General features: G+C 41.7%; 1 protein-coding gene across 1 annotated transcript; it reads right to left on the bottom strand.

Moving 5' to 3' along the window:
- Nucleotides 1-342: 342 nt before the first annotated feature.
- adss2 (adenylosuccinate synthase 2) lies at nt 343-19,929 on the bottom strand. Its single transcript, XM_084375071.1, has 13 exons — nt 19,588-19,929; nt 13,165-13,267; nt 10,324-10,392; nt 10,180-10,230; nt 9,967-10,033; nt 6,569-6,676; nt 5,401-5,482; nt 5,193-5,319; nt 3,245-3,399; nt 2,718-2,842; nt 2,364-2,461; nt 1,938-2,087; nt 343-1,038 (listed from the first exon to the last, which is right to left on the bottom strand). Exons 1-13 carry the CDS (start codon nt 19,912-19,914, stop codon nt 986-988), a joined length of 1,515 nt encoding a protein of 504 aa, XP_084231197.1. The 5' UTR covers nt 19,915-19,929; the 3' UTR covers nt 343-985.
- Between the last annotated feature and the right edge of the window lie 1,167 nt (nt 19,930-21,096).

Here is a 21,096-nt window from a genome sequence, read left to right as displayed (position 1 = left end):
TGTTTATTCAGTTATGGAAAAAATAAATATTTCTGAGTTTGTGTTAATACCTCATTAATATTGTAAATACTAAAATTCTGAGTTTGAATTTCTTCTCCAAAACTACGCAGTGCCCCTTTAATCATCTTTGTGTAGAAGTTGTTAACGATGCCCTCTTTTACACTTCAACAGAACATTATACTAAAATTGCAAAGTAATGAGAAGATAAACAATCAGAGAGTGAGTAGAAAGATGGCAGCATACTGATTTAACTTTTTTCTGGTTCATGGAGAACATGATGCTTCATGAGAACAGAAGTCTTTTGTCGGACGACGAAAAAACAAACACAAAAAGACACATTACAAATATTAAAGGATCCCTTTATCATGTCAGGATGTGCTGTAAACCTGGCAGAATAAAACATAAAGCAGATATAGTCCAAAGCATCTAAAGTGCAAAGGTTAAAACTCTTAAATTGATTTACACCAGACTGGCACAGCGCATTTAAAACACAGCATAGATTAACAAAAATACACTTGAACAAAGTTTGACCAAGTCCGTGGACACTTCCTGCGGGCAGTGATCCCATGTCTGCGTCAGTGTGTGTGTCTGTGTGTGTGTCGAGTCCGTTCCCTCATGTTCTCTCTCAGACCTGATGGCAAGCTGGTGTTGCTGACTGTGTTGTAAGTCTGTAATAGATGGCTACCATATAAATGAGAGAAATTAAAGAAGGTCTTGACTGTGGAGCTGTTATCCTAAAGTTTAAAACTGTTAAAAATCCAGGTGAGACGCTGGGAGGTCAGTCTGATGGAGTCTGATCCAGAGAGGTCCGGTTTGTAACGAGGGACAGTCTGATGATACAGTGATAAAGCATTAACAACACAGACATGATGGTCATGTCTCTGTCGGAGAGTTGAGACAGGTAGGTAGGCTGTGTGTGAGGGGGGAGGGGCAGAAGGGTACAGTTGATTGGCTGCTGTGTGTCCTCTTTGCTTCCTCCCTTCTTCTAGAACAGCTGGATCATGGACTCCCGAGACTTGCCCACTCCGATCCACTTGACTGAGGAAACAGAAGCAGAGGTAAGTTTAATCAGTACGTTAAAACACACTCAGAGGAGATATCTGCGTAACCCTTTCCTTTGTAATTGTTAAATAGCAGTCGTGGGGATTTTTGATATTTGTTCTACTTCCATCCCGCTTGGTCTTAGTTTTTACTGTAGTTCTGTAAGTGAGCGCTAATATTGTTCATATTTAATTAAAGGGCTTCGTCTATGTCTTAGGCCGAATGCTTTTACAGGTTACAAGCATTATAAAGCCAGGATACACTTGTACATTAGGGCTGTCAACCTTTGGCTTGAACATGGGAAAACATGTAATATTCAAACTGTAATAACATCTTTATATTCAAAATGCACCCTCTATTAGGGCAACATACTGGTTGAAGAAGTTTGCCTTGTGGTCCAGCAGAGGGCGCTCTTACACTTCACTACACTAGGAAATTAGGCTAACAAATAGAAATAAAGGAGACACAAGCAAAGCTGTGCTTATCAGCTGATTAAGACACTGAATCATTTTTATATGAGAGGTTTTGGAATTTCTTTGGCAATTTCACCAATGTGACATTTTATAGACCAGATTATTAATAAATTAATCAAGAAAATAGTCTGGAGGTTCATTGATTATGAAAATACGAGATAGGGGCAGCTCTGATTTAGAGCCCTCCAGGTTTACTGGGTAGACGCTCAACTATAGTCAAGACTGGAAACAATAAACAAGGTTAAAACAGCATGACGAGACCACAAACCAATAATGGGTGTCTGGTGGGACCACATTAATAATTCAGGATATAAGTTTCGATTAGTTGACGATAAATTTCTGATGAAGTAAATCATTTTTATGTATTCTGTGTATCAATGACTGTGTGTGTGTGTGTGTGTGTGTGTGTGTGTGTGGTCATACCAGGCACTCCCACATGCTCCTCAATGAACTGGACATATTTCTGGGCGTTCTCGGGCAGCTCTTCAAAGCTTCTTGCAGCCGAGGTGTCGCTCTTCCAGCCCGGCAGAGTCTCATACTGGACCTCTACACGATGCAACACCTCCTGATTGGCTGGCACAGAATCAATGACAGGATGGTTTGAGGTTGGACGGGAGGGGCGTAATATCACACCATCAGTGTTACAAGAGACTGAAATTAAACAGCTATGACAACAGATCGAAGACTCAACTCCTCTGAGACTGATCACACTGCTATAGTACTCTAACCCTCTCCTATCTACTTGTATCTTGAGGGAAAAATGGAGAACAGGAAAGAAGAGAACAGGTTTTAAGAGCTGGATTGATTTTAAGGCTTACACAAGAAGCACTCATTCACACACTGGCTCACCTGGAAAGTGAGGTATATTTTGGTTGTCGACTTTGTACGCTACGCCCACTTTGATCTCTGCCAACACATCAAGTATGTCCAGTTTGGTGAGAGCTAAACTGGGAGGACAAAGGTAACAGGGAGGTTATTAAGGAGTGCACTCTCAGACAGCAGAGCTTCTTAATGGAACATCTTATAACTAATCCTAATTATGAATACAACAAAAAAAAGTAATAAGGGAATAAGACAACGAAAAGAACCGTTGTTAAATTTTGTGACAAATAAAACACTTTCAATGCAAATTTAGATAAAGAAGCTGCTCTGATAAACACACATAAAACTACAGAAATCAATACAAACACAGAGTGAACTCACGCAGTGAAGCCGTTAATCATGTGTGCATATTTGATGAGCACCAGATCCAGCCAACCACATCGTCTTTTCCTGCCTGTGGTCACACCCACCTCCTTCCCCCGAGTCTGAAGCAGCTGTCCAATGTCCTGAGGACAATGAGATGAGCGCAGACGGTTCATGAGTCTCAGGTCTTTGCTGCTCACTGACTTGTGAAGGTTTATTTGTACATGTTTATAATTCTACATGACGAATGAACCAGTCTCAGAAACCAAAAATATCTATAGTCATAAAGATCAGGCTCTGCATTCAGGCTTCAGTTTTAGTCCTGAGCAGGTGTCACTGACAGATTTATTGACCGAAACAAATTAAGTTTACTGCAGCTCGTTATCGGTGGCAGTGCAGCAGAACCTCCTCTGGGTGGTGCTGCTTGAAAACAAATATTCTTATAATCATCTTCTGCTGTAGATCAAGTAATTACATGATTTAACAGACCTAGCTCTAATGTTTTTATGTCCTGTGTGTTTAAGTTATTGTGTGTGTCCTCTTACGTTGCTCTGCTCTGAGGGGAAAGCTCCGATGCCGACCCTGGTGGTGTACGCCTTGACGACCCCGTAAACCTCCCCAACGTTTTGAGGCGGCATGCCGAGACCCGTGCAGACCCCGCCCACCGTGCAGTTGGACGATGTCACAAACGGGTACGTCCCTGCAATGACAGGAGCAGTTAACACTTGTGATACTTATGATATGATATCATGTCTGTGTGTCCAGATTTCACTGAGTTAAAACTCAGAGAAATGCAAATAGGGGCCGAGCTGCAACTTTAGCTTGAAGCCAACTGGTGTCTAGATAACTGAGCTGCCTGTGAGAAGGAATCTTGCCAATGTTTAAAGCAACTTAACTGGTTGGTCTTCTGTTTTACCACAACGGTTGTCCCGGAGGTCACAACCACTTTGAAGATATTCAAAAAATGGTGTGCTTCAAAGATGATCTAATAACTACTGTGATAAAAGGCATTGAGTTTCAACACCTTGATCCTGGAGGCAGGGGCGTCGCACCCATGGGGGATGTGGGTGATTTAACACCCACACTTTTCCCGGTTAGAGGGTTCAACAGCCACACTTTTTCTGCAGTTTTCCCACAGTTTTGCACAAACGCCTTACTACAGTCGCTCAGTTTCTCTGGCCGCTCTCTGTCTGCGCTGTTGGCTGGCTGGCTTTGACATAGAGCAGGTCACTGAAGAACATATATACATACTTATATCTTATATCTATATATTTGTACGTGTGTGAATGGGTAAATGAGAGGCAACAAGGATGTGTGAGACACCTCATCTCACTCCTATTGCCTCTCCTCGTGTCCGTATCCCACCTCAGCGCTTCACAGGTAGTGCTCCTGCACAGGTACATGCGTCCCCTTCTGACTACTACAGGACTGAATTCTACAAAGTTCTAGATGTTGTTGACATGCAGTTTAGAGAAAGATTTGAGCAGGAGTGAATACAAATATTAAGGCATCTGGAACAAGTTATCTTAACTGGAAAGACCACATCCATCCCCCACACTTTTGAAAAGCTTGCTACACCCCTGCCTGGAGGCTGTCAACATGCAAATCATCCCAGTTCAGAGGAACTGTTTTGTAATCAAAGAAGAACAGGCTCGATGGCTTCAGCAGTCAGCGTGTCCTGTTGGCGTCCTTTAGCCGACGCCGTACATGCTCCCAAATTCCAAATAAGTCTCGATAAGAGTTACGTGAACACACAGTCTTAGTGTAAAATGAGATTGAGAACAGATTAAATCAAGGCTTGATGCTAGTGTGACATTTGCCACTAATCAAGAAGAGATACAGCGAGTCAGAAAGAGAGGTTTGGTTGCAGGACACTGTGCCCTAATACCACCAGAGTTGTTACAAGCGTGGTGTTTTGGTAATAACCAGCGTTGAACCTCGACTGTACTTTAATCCACTCACTGCCGTCACTGCTCTCAATGACATGTCTGCTCTATCACAGTGACATACAGTACAACAAGGTCCTAAAGATTAGTGTGTGTCATTATCTGACAGGAAAAACACGACTGTCATGCCTTCAAACAACCTTTGACAGTATTTCTGGACTTAATGATTACTCTGTAATTGTGATCAGACTGCTTTCGTGCTCATGCACAGTCAGGTGCCATTAAGTGGTTCAACTGTGATTGTGCACGTCAAGCCCGGATGCTGGAGCACGTCAGTAGCAGTTAGTAAACTCACCATCATCTCTACTCCGAGCTCCAAGCAGGCTTTTGTAAAGAGCATCACAAAGCTTAAGTGTTTCAGGGCAACATCACGGGGTCACTGTAAATGCACTCAACAGCGTTTGGCAACAAAAAAAGACATTTATTCTCAGAGCAAAGGTTAGCACAAAGACAAAAAAAGAATACAAAACCAGTTAAGTTAAAAACCAGGCGTCCTTGACTGCCTTGCACATGCAAGCTCTCACATCATACACAGCGATATACTGACCAAAGTCAATGTCCAGTAGTGCTGCGTTGGCTCCTTCCACCAAAATCTTCTTAGGAGGACCATGAAGAGCCTCGTACATGTAGTGCACCCCGTCTCTCACCATGGGCTTGATCCGCTCCACATAGTCCTAAAAACCAACAAAAACATTGACTGCAAACAGGAGAAAATAATGTTTCAAGAAATATTTTTCCTGTTTAGCTTCTACTACCTTTAATTTGTCCAGCTCTCCCTCTATGTCAATCTCCAGAGTCGGGTACATACCCTTGTACTGCTGGGCCAATACCTTATACCTGAAACAGCCAACATTGATCAGTTTTGATTAGTTTTTTCTCTCACTCCCAACTGGGCTGCATCGATTTACTTCATGGTTCAATTAGATTGGAAACAAAGGGAGTTCACAAACATATCCCCAGGAACTAGACCGTGGAACAAGATGGCCTTTATAAAGGCTCTCGTTTGTGTTTCCACCACATCTGAAGAGCTGTGAAGATCACGCAAACTAGACCAGTAATGGAAAAAGCTATTTTTTGAATGCAGTAAGTGGTGTGACCAGTCAGAAGTTAAACCCTGATTCCTGAGCCATGAGAAAGCTTTTTAAGGACTATAATACAGGAACTATTCTTGTATTTTTAAACCCGGGTTTTGGTGTGTAAATGATTGATACTTGTCAAAAGTTTGGGAAAAGTAGATCGCCTCAGCTGGCAGCCGCGACAAGGCCGCAATGGCTGCCATGTAATCCTTTGGGGTAACTTCCACCATCACAGTTACGTCCACTAAAAGTGTTGCTGTTGATGATATTCTACATTTCTGGCAACTTTACGGACATAATTCTTATGGAGACTGAAACACAAGTCTCGTTCATAGAGAAGTTTGGCTTTGAAAGCTTGCAAGAGAGGAGTTGTTGAAGAAAGCTGATGGTGGAAACGTGACTGAGTTGAAAAGAAGAGTTTGGAGTTTACTCAGAGGAACTGCCAGTAAGAATTAATTTCCAAAGTCATGGCTAACAGATTTTGATAACCTTAGATGAGGCAACAGCTGGAACAACTCACCTCGGTAGGAATCGTTTCTGTAATGTTGTCCGACACTTAAAATTACAACCTCAGATGTCAGTGGCAAAAACAAGCACTTTTTAGTGGACGTGACTTTGACAGAGTTGCCAAAGTACGAGTTGCCTCAAAGGATTACATTACAGTGACTGCAATTGTGTCGCGGCTGGGAAACAAAGAATTACATTTCTCACAACTTTAATTAATACCTAATCTTAACTCATCACACAATGGTCTTTAGAGAGCCATCTTGCACACTTGGCAAATAACGTTAAATACAGATTTAATCAAAAACCCAGACAAAGTTAATCCTGTGATGTTGGCACAGACCTTTCAGAGAACTGAGTGAAGTCAGCCAACAGGTCGCATATCCTGAGACCGCTACGTGCTGCCTTGGCTGAGTAGACTGGACCAATCCCCTTCTTTGTTGTCCCGAGGCTGGACGGGGCCAAGAGAGGAGGGAGGGGGGAAAAAAATAAAAGAAGCATTAGCATGTGATCTCAGTCTACAACACGTCATTTACAGTTTCAAAGATCACTGTGTCATGCATCTAATCACTGAGAAACTCTCACTGAGAAACACCTCTGGGCCCAGTAACAGAAGTTTTAATGTGCAGGAAAATCTGAGTCTAACAGGACTTAAAGTTCATGGGGCTGCTTTGGAGGTGTGATTTGAATTTAAGATGAAACATGCATTAAAGAAACTATTTGACTAGTCCAATGCCGATACTTCACTTTACATCACCAACAACAACAAGAAGATATTCCACAGACACTGATTGCCAGTTGAAACTCAGTAGACGTTTTACTGACACAATATGCTCCCTTTAAAACATGACAGTATGAGAGAACTCAAATGTTACATCAGTTAAACCATTTACAAACACACTCAGCACATACCTCTTTAACACAGTCTTGTTAAAAAGAAGGCTAGCCACAGCAAACTTTGCTTCCCTACTGTACATGCAAGCTACAGAATGGAAATAGCCAAAGATCCTCTGGGGTTACTGAGTTTTATCATCAGTCTCAGCCAATGTAAAACATGCAGTTTTCAGATATATAGTGCAACATTTCCCTCTAAAATGTAGTAGAGCATGCAATGAAAGCACAAGTTCTTAAGTGAAAGTACTTTTTGCTACTTGAATAAAGTCTGAAAAGATTCCCTGCATAAAAATGTAAAAATAAAATAAAAATACGAACAGAAAAGGTGGATTCATGCACACGTGTACAAAGTGTAACTGAACATGTATGTTTTCCGAGCAGATGTGGCGCTGATCTCAGGGCTGTCATCTGTAATCAATCACGGCTTTTGAAGTAAAAATCAACAGACTGACTGAATTATGTCCCGACGTTAATACATGTGTAACAAAGGAAATTCAACACCTGTTTACGCTTTTGTAGATGTTTCTATAGCCACTCTAAGAATGGGTGTTGTGAACGATCTGAGAGATGCATCAACAAACTGACATTTGTTTTAATTGTGACCAAACATTTTCATAAGAATCTTTTGGCATCTTCGCAGAAGTGCAGGACAAAAAGTTGCTCCTTTATCTTTCTAGATCTTTCTTCTTTGGTTAAAAAAGGTGTTTAGGCAAAAAATCTGGCTAAACACCACTCTTATGCTCTGACTCTGTCCTGTTCTGACTTCCAGCAGCAGAGCTGCATGTCACGCATGACTGCAAAAGCTGGAAATCCACCAGCCTGTCATACAATCTGCTGAAAGCTTAGAATGACTGTGCCATTAAGGCCCCCTGGTGAACATGCATTTTCTCTATCACACACTCAGTAGCTGGCTGGGTGTTTGAGGCTTTGGTTGCTGAGCTGGTAAAGATAACCCAGCTTTGAACAGGACTAAACCGGGTCTGTCTTGAGCTTAATGTTCTGAACTCTTGACAGTATCAGCTTAACATTCCTCACATGAGTAAGCATGGTTGACTGCGTAGGAGCTAAATTGTTTAAAAAACCTCAAAAATAAACCAGTTTACTCAGTCTCTTAGTGACAAAGTACTGCTACACCCTCTCTGTCTGCCCTCTGTCCTCTCTTGAGGACGCCTCCAGGCAGAGCAGTGTTGAGACTATAAGCATGTGTGTGACTGTGGACAGACATTTCTGCACATATGGAAAGTGAGAATGAAACTCCCAGAAAAAAAAACTTGTAAAATTGTAAAGCGCTTCCTGTAAAAGGTGAGAACTTAACTCAGATAAACGCCTCCCAACTTTGCACACTTAAAAATGTGTAATTACTACTGCAGTATTTTATTAACCTATTTAAAACCTGCAGTAACTGTGGGCAGCAAGAACAAGTTGTGGACACCAGATCGACATATCATCACTTTTTAAGTTGATCTAGCAAAGTTGTTACTGGCGACCTGGTGAATTCAAGTCCAGTAATCACTCTCTTTAAGCTCGGGTTTGGTCTCTACCAACTGTGAGGGGAAATATCGGGCTCTTAAGCCGTAAATCGTAATCGAATCGAATGGTGAGGCCAGTGAAGATTCACAACTCTACAAGCCATGCAAGAAATCAGACACAGAACAAAATAAAACATCCTGTGTAGACTTAGGATCTTCAGCACAGCAAAGTAGAAAATAACAACAATAAACACAATTAAAACAGACAGAAAAGACACCACATTTAACTACATAGTCAAATCAAGTAAACATTTAGAAATAAACACAATCTGAGGAAGTCAACATCAACAGACAGGCACGGGGCTTCGCTCCTTAACACTCATGGTGGGGTATGAAGCCACATGGAGGACAGAACAAAACCATGTTGCACACACATCATAGACTCTTGCCCGGAATCAGGGCGAGGGTCGGGTCTATGAGCAATGCCATCGCCCATCGCCGACTAATCCCTGGCCATCGTGACATTGTGATTTAAAAGGCTCCCCACCAGAGAGCACAAGTAAGTGCCGTGTCCCCTCAGAGTTGCCGTAGGGCAAGAGTTGTTATTGTTATTGTTTGTGATTTGTGGGGAGAGGAAATGAAAAGAAGAACACTACGTCACCATGTCCCGTTTATTATTTTCTTATTAAACCAGCTCAGTTATGCAAACCCAAGACACTCGGTTAAATTTGTGGCAGCAGTGTTTCTTTTCTCGCGGGCCGTTGTTTCTCTCAGTCATTTCATTCTGTTTTTATACACAGTTTTCTCAGCTTAGCTTCCTTGGCTATGCCAACGTTGTTTTATGCATATGAGGCTGAACAATTCAAGTTATGGACATGTAGTGCGAAGACAAGGACGCTTTTAAACCTGGCACAGGGATGTATGTCTGTGGTAACAGGAGACAGGTTTACTCTGGAGGGTGAGACAGTTGGAGGTTCATGTCAGAGCAACGGTGGGAAACAGCGGCGGCTACCGTCTTGAGCTAATACGCAACTGCTGCCTTACGACAACACTGAGGGGACACGCTGCCTCAAACTCGCAAACAACGATGTCATCGTCCATCACGATGTTTCATTGTAGACAACGTCATATGCCAATTCGGCAAACATCGCGGTCAGAGCTGAGGAATGCAGGACGTTATGCAATTGTTTTTTTATCCATGAGCTGCTTCAGTGTTTGGATTTACGTTTACAATCACAGAGGGAAATTCCTGAGACAAAAGGTGTACGCACTCACCTGGATGACTAGGTGTTGGCAGTGACTCTTAAAATCAAAGTGTGTGTGTGTGTGTGAGTGATGAGTGTGCAGCAGCCATTATTTGAAGCAACAGGTTTCTTACTTCTTGCCTGCTTGCTCTTGTCTCTGCTGTTCCTGAACGCCATCAACCGCTTGGTGGAAGTCAAACACTGCGGAGGAGGGAGAGAGGGGACACACACTCTCACACACCTCAGAGAAAGCAGGGCTCACACATCCACACACACACACTTTTTTTTTCATGCATACATTCACACATAAATAAAAACAGTCCAGGGGTGGACCTGCGAGGACTCACCAATATGTGCTCTGTCTGAGATGATCAACCTTTTCTCCCAGTCTTTCAGACCTACACACACAAACACACAGTGAGTCTCCAAACATTGAAGCACAGTCTGGTTACTACCTGTTATAAACCGTGTGTGTGTTTGAAACAACTCACCTTTTCCTTTGCGTTCGTTCTTTGCTGCCTCTTCAAACAGCCCTGGAAGGTGGATCACTACACCATTGCCTGTGGAAAATAATTAATTAGGTGATGTTTCAGTTTACAATCCATGATAAATCGGAACCATACAGATTTTTGATGGTTGTGTGAAAAGACAAAAACGTTGGATATCATGATGACAGGCCCGGGATGGGATAATTCTGGCAGGTAGTGGCGCTGGAATCAGCACTACAACCAGAGCCGGGCAACTAGGCAACAGAACCAGGCTCCCAGTGAATGTGGCAGGACTGGGATCAAGGCAGGACAGGCAGAGCAGTGAGCTCAAACCAGGACTTTTTCTCTGGAGATGAAGACGATACGGTGGGTACAAGCAGAGCGAGTTTGTAGCGAGTTAATTTGTCTGTAACATTACACAAGAGTATTCATTTTTGTGAGGTTGGAAAGTCTTTATTCCCGTGTTTTGATCAATGAGACTTCTGTGATGTTATAACGTTATTTGGTTGAAATAAACTTCCAAAAATTAAATCTCCTTGCTGGTTGCTTGACACATACAGAAACATTAATCATCTTTGCTATTAGCAGTGTCTTTAACAGGTTAGGGTTAGAGATTACGAGTCGATTAGTGACGGCAGCTCGACATATATACAGAACTTTTTGTGGGACCTTTTGTGTTTTGCTGGACTCTTATGTTTGGGCGAAGATTTCTGTCATGAGCTGATGATGGGCCTCTGTTCTGAAATACTTTTTTCCATTCACTTTGTTTGTTGCACAATCTGACATACCTCAAATAGATATCATCCAAGTCGGACCAAGATTTTACTAGACCCATCTCGTACGGTATTAGGTGCAATAATCTCACATGGTGGTTGCTTAACAATAGCCTCCTTTAATCACTTAATTATAAGTTACGTCTTGTCTATGTGTGACAATGTGAAAGCTGCGGAGGTGTGCACTTGCAGCCTCACTGTGATGTTAAAGACCGTATATTTGTCAGAGCCTGTTCGAAAAGTACTCAAACAGCTTGCACTAATTATCTTTTTAAATCGGGTTGCATTAACTGGAAGAGGTAAAGTAATTACTTTGACCAAATTAAATGCAATAGATGTGGATATAAACCAACAAACACTGTTTCAGTGACGCCGTCGGCATAAATGTGCGAGATGCAGATATAAACCATTTGCAGCTCAAGAACTGAGAAGAGCTGAACACAGATTTGCTCCCACTGCTGGAGGCCATGAATGTACTTAAACACACAGGGAGGAGAATGATGGTGAAATAAACAGAAACATGTCTCTACTCTGGGACAGTGGAATGATTATAATAACTCTGTGTACAAATGAGCAGGGTTTGTTTGTTGTTCAGTGTCAGAAAATATGTTTGTAAGTACTACTAAGTAAGACCAAGCTTTTGCAAGAGAAATCAAGATTTCTTTGCAAAATGACAAGCAGACACAGTAAAAACTGTCTAGCGTTGTAAGTATGGTAGCAGTAATATCGTAGTTTAACTTTCTTTTTTTTTTTTAGTTTTATTGTATTTTACATCGAGAAAACGCTGGTCAGAAATGCGGCAAGTTATCAATGGCTTTATGTACAAGACAATAGTCTGCATCCACGCATCCAATTGTTGTTTGGGTAGAGTGGTAGACAAGCTGACAGACCAACACTGCCATCCATAAAACCAAGCTGCCAGCATGGCTACAAATATCCACATAGACAAAAACAGCATCACCAAGAAAGCGATGCCAAGGCTTTATATTGCCAGTTTGGTCTCTTATCACTGTGAAATAATCCTTTTGAAGCTTTTAATGGACAGCAATGAGAAGAGGATGCCAACTATGAGTGACAGTCCAGCCTGCTGTCTTCTGAAAGATGATCTTAACACGTTCAACAGCACAACAAACCCAAATTGTGATCTCAGACTCAGAGAGGGAGATTCTGACCATGTCTAAAGGGGAACATAAAAATAATCACCTCCATTTTAAAGTCTTTGCCTCCTGTTAAGTTTAATGTGCAGAGCAGGAATTAACTGAGAGAGTAGGTGCCTTCACATTAGTACACAGTAATGGTACCGTTGGGGACTTTGGAATAAAAGCCCCCACTAAATTGAACGTATTGTTATGAAAATGCTCTTCGTAGAATCTACTGCTGGGGTTATTGGCTGCCTTATGACAAGAACGGCTCAGAAAAAACTTCTCGGAATAAAAAGTGGTGTGAAAAACGGCAAGAAAACACAAGTAAGTGGTTGATGTAGCCCCTTGAAGTAGAAAAAAGGCCAAAAAAATATACATGATTGCAATTTAACTACATTTTTTGCCATATTTGTCTGATTTATCTTGTTTTAAAAATTCAAAATAAACTTATAAAAACTTAGGAGATGAAAATAAACATGGGTGGCACAAGTGCAAAATTTACTGCAACACCATCGCCCAAGTAAATGTCATACTTGACACATCACGCTGCAAGTATTTCTGAGTACATTTCTGTCATACATCAAAAAGGAAATGTGATTACGTATTGACAGATCAGACAGCCATACATGTTAAAGTGCAGTGGAGGGTTGAAAGCCAGAAAGAAAGCGCAAGATGCCATTAGCTAACGAAGTTAATGCAGATGAGTGGATGCGATGCAGCCTGCAGTCTGGCTCCGAGTCAAGCTGATCACACTCACTGGAGCAGTCGTCAAAATGGAGGCCGTTAAGCCGGCGATGACGAGCGCCGCGCTAAAAGGAGTCTCGATCAATTCATCAAGAAAATAGCGAGGGGAGATGGCCTTGGAACGAGAGCCTGTGTGTAACTGTGTGTGAGCAAAGTGTGTGTGTGTATCTGCGTGCATTACGCACCGATGAAGGCGGTGACCTTGGGGTTGATGATGCCGCTGGGGAGGAGGTGAAAGTCGTACTCCACCGAGTCGACCACCACTGTGTGTCCTGCGTTGTTGCCGCCCTGCAGAGAGGAGACAGAGACCGATGAGGAGAGGCAAACTGAAGCACAGACAGGCATAAGACTAATGGACTGTGCAACTTTGTTTGGCTGAGCTGGAAGGCAGGATGAATAGTTTGGCAAGTAGCAACAAGCATCATACATAAACCAATGGCCGCTGTTCTGTGTTGTTGCTGAGAGACTCCTGCACTCAGATCTTCAGTAAAAGGTCTCACTCCAGTTTAAACCAAAGGAAAAGTAAAATGGATTACTGGTACTATGGATTAAACATTATGTAACGATGTTCTACACCCAAAACTACGTCCTGCAAAAACGTGTTGCTCCCACATCAAAAAAACATCTAGCTGGAGGTATAATTTTGTTTTACAACCCTCTAACAAGCTCGCCTGTCCTTTTTGGCACGGATGAAGCGCAATGATAAAACAACAGCCAAAAACAAACCATGGAGGAACCACTTTTTTTCTGTGAGGCTTGCTTGTTTTGTTTTGCAAGTTGGATTCCTGGACAAAGCGGACAAACGTGTTTCAGCCACTTCCCCTCACGTGGAGGTGCGTGTTTGTGATTTTTCTTTATTAGCATAATTCATGCTCATAAAATTGACACCAGCATTGTTGAGTCTGCCTGTTCTGTTCTGTTCATTCAGAAAAAATGTTGCCAAAAACACACACTAAAACACATCGCGATATAGGACTACATGATATGTGATGTTACACTGTTGGTGCAATACAAGACTGCATCAATTGGAAAGCCATGATTGTGAAAATCTGGCGATAATTACTTGTTTGGTTTGATTGCAGAAGGGAAAGGGGGAGAAGAGACGGAGAGACTGCTGGATGAGCTAGCTCGACATTTAGCAATAGAGAGAGCAGTTCACTGTGCTGTTAATACATAAGCTTGTCTGACCAGTCTGTGTGCCTTCAAGTAAAATATAGATACAATGAAGTCAGACAGGATTTTTTTAGCTCTACCTCCGGGTCTACATTTTTTTCTAGCTTCTTCCAGTCTCAACAGGAGAAGCACTTGCAATTATGAAGTTAGACATTGATAACCGCCGTACCATGGCGTGCAAGTGCACAAGACCTCACACATAATAAACAGAAAGGAAAAGGTTGGGTTTTTTGTCTATATTGTGTATTTACATGTTAACAATTATAAAATAATAAGTAAATATATGTTCTTCCAGTCTTTTTGGAGGCCGCACAATCCTGTTACAAGCTACAACTGTGTGCTTGAATACAACGACTGGCTTACATTAACTTTATGGCTCACATAACACTTGGCAGAGACCTACATAATATGACCTGTCAAGATCACTTTTGAAATGATTAAACACATTTAACGACAAAACAATAAAACTGAAATGGTTTTTGCCACGTAGATTCGCCCACGCGAAACAATCATGATTCAGTGGCTAATGTTCACCTAAAATAAGACTCCAGGCAGCAGCAGACAGACACAGGCAAGCAAGTTTGGAGAAATGAAAATGCTAACACTTCTCTCCTCTGTGTCTTAGCCAGCCAATGGACTGCTTGATTTTGAACCACTCTGATTGGTTGATTAAAGGAACAATGTTTGTGTGTTCATCTAGACCTGCAAATGATTTAGCACAGCTGACAATGGAGATAAAGATACTAAAGTGGAGCCCAGAGGAGGAACAGCGAGTCCTAGGACGAGGACGTCACAATCTGATGCGTGCTATGTTTCAGTCTGAGGGGTTATAATGTGCAACTCATTGACGCACAGATGGGGGTAAAAAAAAAAATACAGGATGATATCAGCAGTGAAAAGAAGGCAGAGCACAGAAAACTAAGGTGAGAAAGGGAGGAGTAAATGAATAAAGCATTTGAAATATTTGTATTTTTTGCTGCGAGGATGATAAGGCAGCTGCAGATCTGCTCATGCGTCCGCAGCTTGCGTCATTGCTCACTACCTGAGGTGCCAATTCAACTTAGTTGGTCCTGTGACCAGGATGTGTTCCTAACGCTGTAGCCTGTGGATATAAATCAAGCTCAGCATGTGCTTCGACCACACTGGGTTATTCCTGGCCACAGCAGTACCCTGAAGGTGGCGAGGGGGAACAGATGGAAAGGGGGGCAGATGCCTCTCCTTTTTAAATACATTTACGATCCGTCCCGTCCCCCTCCGATCATGAGAAGTTCTTATATTAACTCATCAGGAGCAAAACTGACGACATAAAATGCTTAATGTAACACCAAACTGTGTGCAGACGGCAACATACTGAATATTTGTGCAAACCAAAATTATAGAATGAGACTTTGTATTTACTATGAAGGCTGCAACTGGTGATTATCATTTCATAATTGATTAATCTGCCAATTACCTCAATTAATCTATAAAGCGTAGGAAATCAGTGGAAAATGTTTGTTACAATTTCCCACAGACCAAGGTCATGTCTTCAAATGTCAAATACAAAAGATTCAGTTAACAACCATGTAACTGAGAAGCTGGAACCAGAAAATGTTCGTCAACAGGTATGACCATTATCATGCATCAGAGACGTGTTGTGTTTGACATTGTGTCTCTGAGCAGCAGGGTGCCATGGTGAGCACAGGAACCACCTCCTGAATAGATCTGAGATCTTAATTTCAAGCCCTGGTGTTGGCAACCACACCTTGCCTTTTTCAGTATTTGTTTAGCGTGAAACTCAAGGCACAAGTTATTTTCCAGTAAACTGACCTGCAGGTATGCAGGTATTTCTGTTTGGCTGGCTTCAGTTTTGTACATGACATAACTTGTTTTTGACACATAATAGTCTGTTAGCCAAACCAAACGTCGTTTCACTGAACATCTCTAAAGTGAACGCATCGAGTGCACCAAACAACAAAGTGTCTCCTGGCAATCACATACAAATAACTGAGAAAAGCCACAGAGTAAACATGGTTGGGCTCGTCAGTTACTCCTCCAAACAGGAAAGATAAACTGTTAAACTTGAAAAGCTTGTTTCAAAGCAATTCAGCCTGTTTCACTTATGCTTCTCATCTCCACCCAGAAAAAGTGCACAATTTGCCAAGAGTGCAGTTACAAACATTCAGTGTTTTTTGAGGCATTCTCCTGATAATACAAATGTATAAGTCAAAGCTTTAAGAGCATTACAGTCAGCAATGTTCATCAGTAAACGTCGTAATCTTTTACCGACATAATTCAGTATTATCAAAGTTGAACAACTTGTCGTCATTCTCCAGCGTGATTAATTGTCTTGATTAATCAATTGATTGTTTTGACTCTAAAATGTCAAGACAATAGTTTTAAAAGATATAAGACGTAAGAATCCTGCCTTAAAATGTCTGAAAACAACTACACGTTATATTTTTTGTTGAGTTGTGTACCTGCATTACATAACCAAATGTTTTCAATAATGTTAAAAGCAGTCCACAAGTTTACTCAAGGTAAGGTGCGTTTCATTTGGTCGCCAAGTGAGACTGAACTTAATGTGAGAAAAGCTTTAAAACATGATGTATACGAAACAAATTGATTTCAACACTGAAAGAGACTCCTGTACTTAACTATGAAGCCAGTGCAATGCTCATGCAATAACAAAGTAAACAAACTTAATTATTTTGTGACCGTTTATTACAGATATTTCATTAAACATAATAAATATATATATGGGAGATTTATTATCTATCGAGTGTGGTCACTGTCTTTGTTATATCATTAAATCAGCTGGCACACATTCATACCTCTCATGTGTGGCTAGAAATTATTAACTGGAACAAACACACTGACTTTTATTCTGTTTTCTTCTGTGGTGTGACCAGTGCTCACTATAAATCATCTTCCTCATTATTAATCATTAGCTGTGACTTTTTTTGCAGCCACGGCTTGTGCCAACTTTGTTGGTATTATTTAACCACTACGGCCAAATACAACTCTGAATCTATACTGGAGCCTTTAAGGAAGGCTAATAAGCAAATATGTGCACTGTTTACTTGATGAAACATGATAAGGATATATGATATTATTCCACAATAACACCATCAGTCTCCTGAGATGCCCCTTCAGCTACACACCCTTCTTTCCTTTCTTGTAACCAACTATGATTTGTAGGATCTTAAAGGTCTGTAAGGGACACCGAGCAGGACTGCTGGTGAAGCTCATTTTATAAAAAGATCAACGCAGCTCACTCACACACACACCCTAATGTATGGAGGGGACGCTGTGCAGGACCACTGCCAGATATTGGTCTATTTTTACGTGTCTCCTGGCAGGACAGCAGGACCAAGGAAGCTCAGAGGCTCGGGAGGAGAATCCTTGTTATGTCAACTTGTTATCAACACGGACAAATAACAGTCCTCTGAACTCCACAGAGTTAACACGTGCAGTCGAAAGATTAGCAAGATCGTCTCCATTATTAAGGAGGCTATTTTCATTATCGCAAAAGTGACGCCTTTGAATTGCTTGTTTTGTCTGACCAACACTCCAAAGCCAAAAGATATTTAACTCAGAATCAGATACATGTATATGGCTTTACCATTTTGCCTTGATCACCTGCTTTGCAGTCTATAGCAGGCAAGGTGTCTGCTAAACCACTGAGAAGCTGTGGAGGTTTGAGGTCATTTCAACTAAAATAGGGAGTACAAATTGTTGGGCTAACACACAGCCAAACTGAGATGCTCTCATGTGTTTTGTTGCCCAGACAATCTCTACCAACAAAACATGAGGTTATTATTATTTTAAGTCCAAACAAGTTGACTCAACGCTGTATACAGCTACACACAGCACTTCAGAGACCAGTAGACCAAATATGACCAGTCCACTAGCAGCTGACCGGACTTCAGCTTTCTTGGAGTGGATGTGGTTTAAGTACGTGGCTCTGGGCCACTACAGCTCTGTCCTCCCTCTGCTGACTTCACACACTGTCTCACCTATTCCTGTTCAAGGAGACCAGACATGGAAACCTGGAAATACACTGTAGACAGAAAGTACAGACATCTCCGACCGTGTCACAAGTCAACTCAAGGCATTTCAGAGTGTCCAATCCAATCAGTTTTGCATGAGGAAACCAGGCTGCATGCAAATTCAGCTCAAAGTGCCAGGAGTTGCACCACTGAGCCAACATGCTAAAAGTGATACTGAAGCTGAATATATACTCCATAAAACCATTCTCTTTAGACATACTGCTTGTGCCATAAGTCCACATCACCTATAGAAGATCATTCATATCTATTTAAAACAAAGCACGCACTTGACACACCCCTCAAATCCCGACTTTACATTGGTTTGTCAAGGAAGCTACAACTCTTTGTACAATCTGACATAGTTAAGTAAATGTTATCCCCACGTGTTATGTACGTACTCTGGTGCCTCGCTTTGCGCCATGTACGTCGCCTCCCAAACTGTCTGAAATGATAAGGTTGTGTATGTATGGGCCCCTCAAAACCAGACAGCGTGTGTGCGGTGCATGTATAGATAAGTTTAAGTGCAGCCTGCAAGATGACGACATTAGTGTGTTTACAAGAAAAGTGAAGATTCTTATACACAGACAGATAATTGGCTGAACTGACGGTATGGCTGCAACTCTAGTTTTCAATGTCAAAAAAATATCAACCAATATATCAATATCAGATTTTTTTTACTCCCCAACATCAGTTGTCCAACCAACAGTCCAAAACACAAATACACTTAATTTACCATCACATATGACCAAAAAAAAAACATTTTAAAAAGCTGGAACGAGCAAAAGTTTGACATTTTAGCTTGAAAAAATACTAAAAATGATTGACCAATTGTTGCCAGTATATTACACCAGCTGTCAGGGTTCCTACACCTTTTATAAAGCCAAATTCATGCACTTTTCAAGGTTCTTTACAACTTTTATGCAAGTAGTGTAGTAACATTTGGTGAGGATGCAGTAAAATAACATTACACTTATTATATAATGAGCTGCTGTACAGAATTAATCAAAACCCAACATTGGGAAGTCCTCCTGCTAACGACGTTAACTGTCAAGCTAACGTTGGCTGGTAAAGCAGCGCTCCTGAGAGATGCACCTGGTCACTTCAGTTAGCCAAACGCACCTCCAGCTACATGTCATGTGCACACGACAGGAGTCAATTCATCACAGCATTAAAAGGTGTCTGAGGAGCTAAGCAGCTAGCAGGAATTCAAGGTGACATTAGCAAAACACTGAGAACAACACACTGACAGAGATGTTGCTTAGCTAGCACGCTGTCGCTAGCTCGCTGGAGCGGACACCTTTAACTTGTTTTAGCTCGCGAGCAGCCGTTAGCTACCTGCGGGGGTTTCCGGTAACTAGCTTAAACGGCAACGGACAAGTGAACGCAGCATGGGGGCTAACCAACCTGACATCTGCACACCATATCCGCGTCTTGTGCCAGGAGATCCACAACTTTTCCCTTCCCCTCGTCGCCCCATTGAGCGCCCAGGACCACGGCCACTCTGTTGCCGACGGGCGGTCTGGGTCTGCCGCTGCCGTTGGGGGCTTCGGCGGATTCCTGACTCCCACTTTCCGACATTTCTGCTGCCTCGGTCGCTGCTGGCTGACTACACTTGTGCGCCCTGTCGCACTCGCACGGTGCTGCCGCTGCTTCACCCAAGATGATGCTGAGGACGGGAGGAGTCCCTCCACGGCAACGTCCAGGCGCCAGGAAGTAACGCGCCTCGCACATGCGCACAAGTGTTTGAAATTACACTAAACGTACTCACAAGTGAGGAGAAAAACCTGATAAAAGAACACAGCTGCAGATTTACACCTCAAGCAAATAAACCACAGCCAGGTTTAATCCGGATGAAATGAATAACTGTCCTCCACGTGTTTAATATTGTAATTTATGGACCTAGTCGACAAGGGTTGGTTGAATCCGATAGCAGGGAATCATCTTGGTTGTTTGTATAATCTCAGATGACACTCCCACTTTTCTGGAGGTGTGTTCAAGTTGAAGCAGGTGAGGTGGTGACAGCAGCCTGACATACACCAGTGTAGAAGCAGGTACGGTTAACATCAGGTACTTTACTCGAGTATTATTTATAGCTGTGACATTACCTTTACCAAAGTAATATTTTAACACAGTATGACTTTTGAGTACGTTTTACAACTCTGTACTCAAAGTAAGCTTCAAAAAGTAAAAATATTTATTATGCTGAATGGCCTGTTTCAGAATAATGCATAATATATTATTGAATTATAATTATCGATGCATTAATGTGTAATGTGTTGATTATATTTTGTATTATCAATCTGAATGTGCAAAGTAACTAGTAGCCTTACTAGAGGTATTAAATACATTTAGTGGAGTAAAAGTACAATATTGAGCTCTGAATTAGTGGAGTGAAGGTTTAGCAGAAAATGGAAATACTCAGGTACAAGTAAAGCATATTCAAAGGCTCAGTACTGGGTGAATGGACTTAGTTACTGTTCACCACTGAGGTGATGCAACACCCAGTAACATGAATAAACCTGTTTGATTATTTCATGTTTATAATTTTCAGAGTTTGTGTCTTTTGTTTCCACAACAAATATAATCAATCTGCTCATATTAAATCTAGCTGTGATGACCCAAAGACTGAACACAACTAAGATTAATATCCTGTGGTGATCTGAAGCACCAGTCATAGTTATAGAAGAGTTGGGTACTTTTTATTCTCACTTAAACTAACAGCAACACACGTTCACCTTTAAGTGAAAAGGCACAACACATTTTGGATGTTATAAAAGCAGATAGTCACTTCAATAAACTGAACGCCAGATGTCATGTTCAGATCTCAGTGTTTTGTTACGGTATTGTGGTAAATATACTAAATAAACCTATAACTTTGCATGCATAGTTAGAGAGAAGAGCAGGTCTGGTTCC

This window comes from Pagrus pagrus (genome assembly GCF_965226575.1).
Source record: "Pagrus pagrus genome assembly, chromosome: 15".
NCBI lineage: Eukaryota > Metazoa > Chordata > Actinopteri > Spariformes > Sparidae > Pagrus > Pagrus pagrus.
Note: the sequence above shows the minus strand (reverse complement) of the source record. Positions and strands in the feature narration are given on the sequence as shown.

Excerpts from the sequence above, each read along its gene's own strand:
- adss2 (XM_084375071.1), bottom strand. The coding sequence starts at position 19,914 with ATGTGCGAGGCGCGTTACTTCCTGGCGCCTGGACGTTGCCGTGGAGGG. Across the intron at positions 10,034-10,179 it reads CTCAGACAGAGCACATATTG|TGTTTGACTTCCACCAAGCG; the intron begins GTGAGTCCTCGC and ends CCTCCTCCGCAG. Across the intron at positions 2,088-2,363 it reads AAATATACCTCACTTTCCAG|CCAATCAGGAGGTGTTGCAT; the intron begins GTGAGCCAGTGT and ends ATTCTGTGCCAG.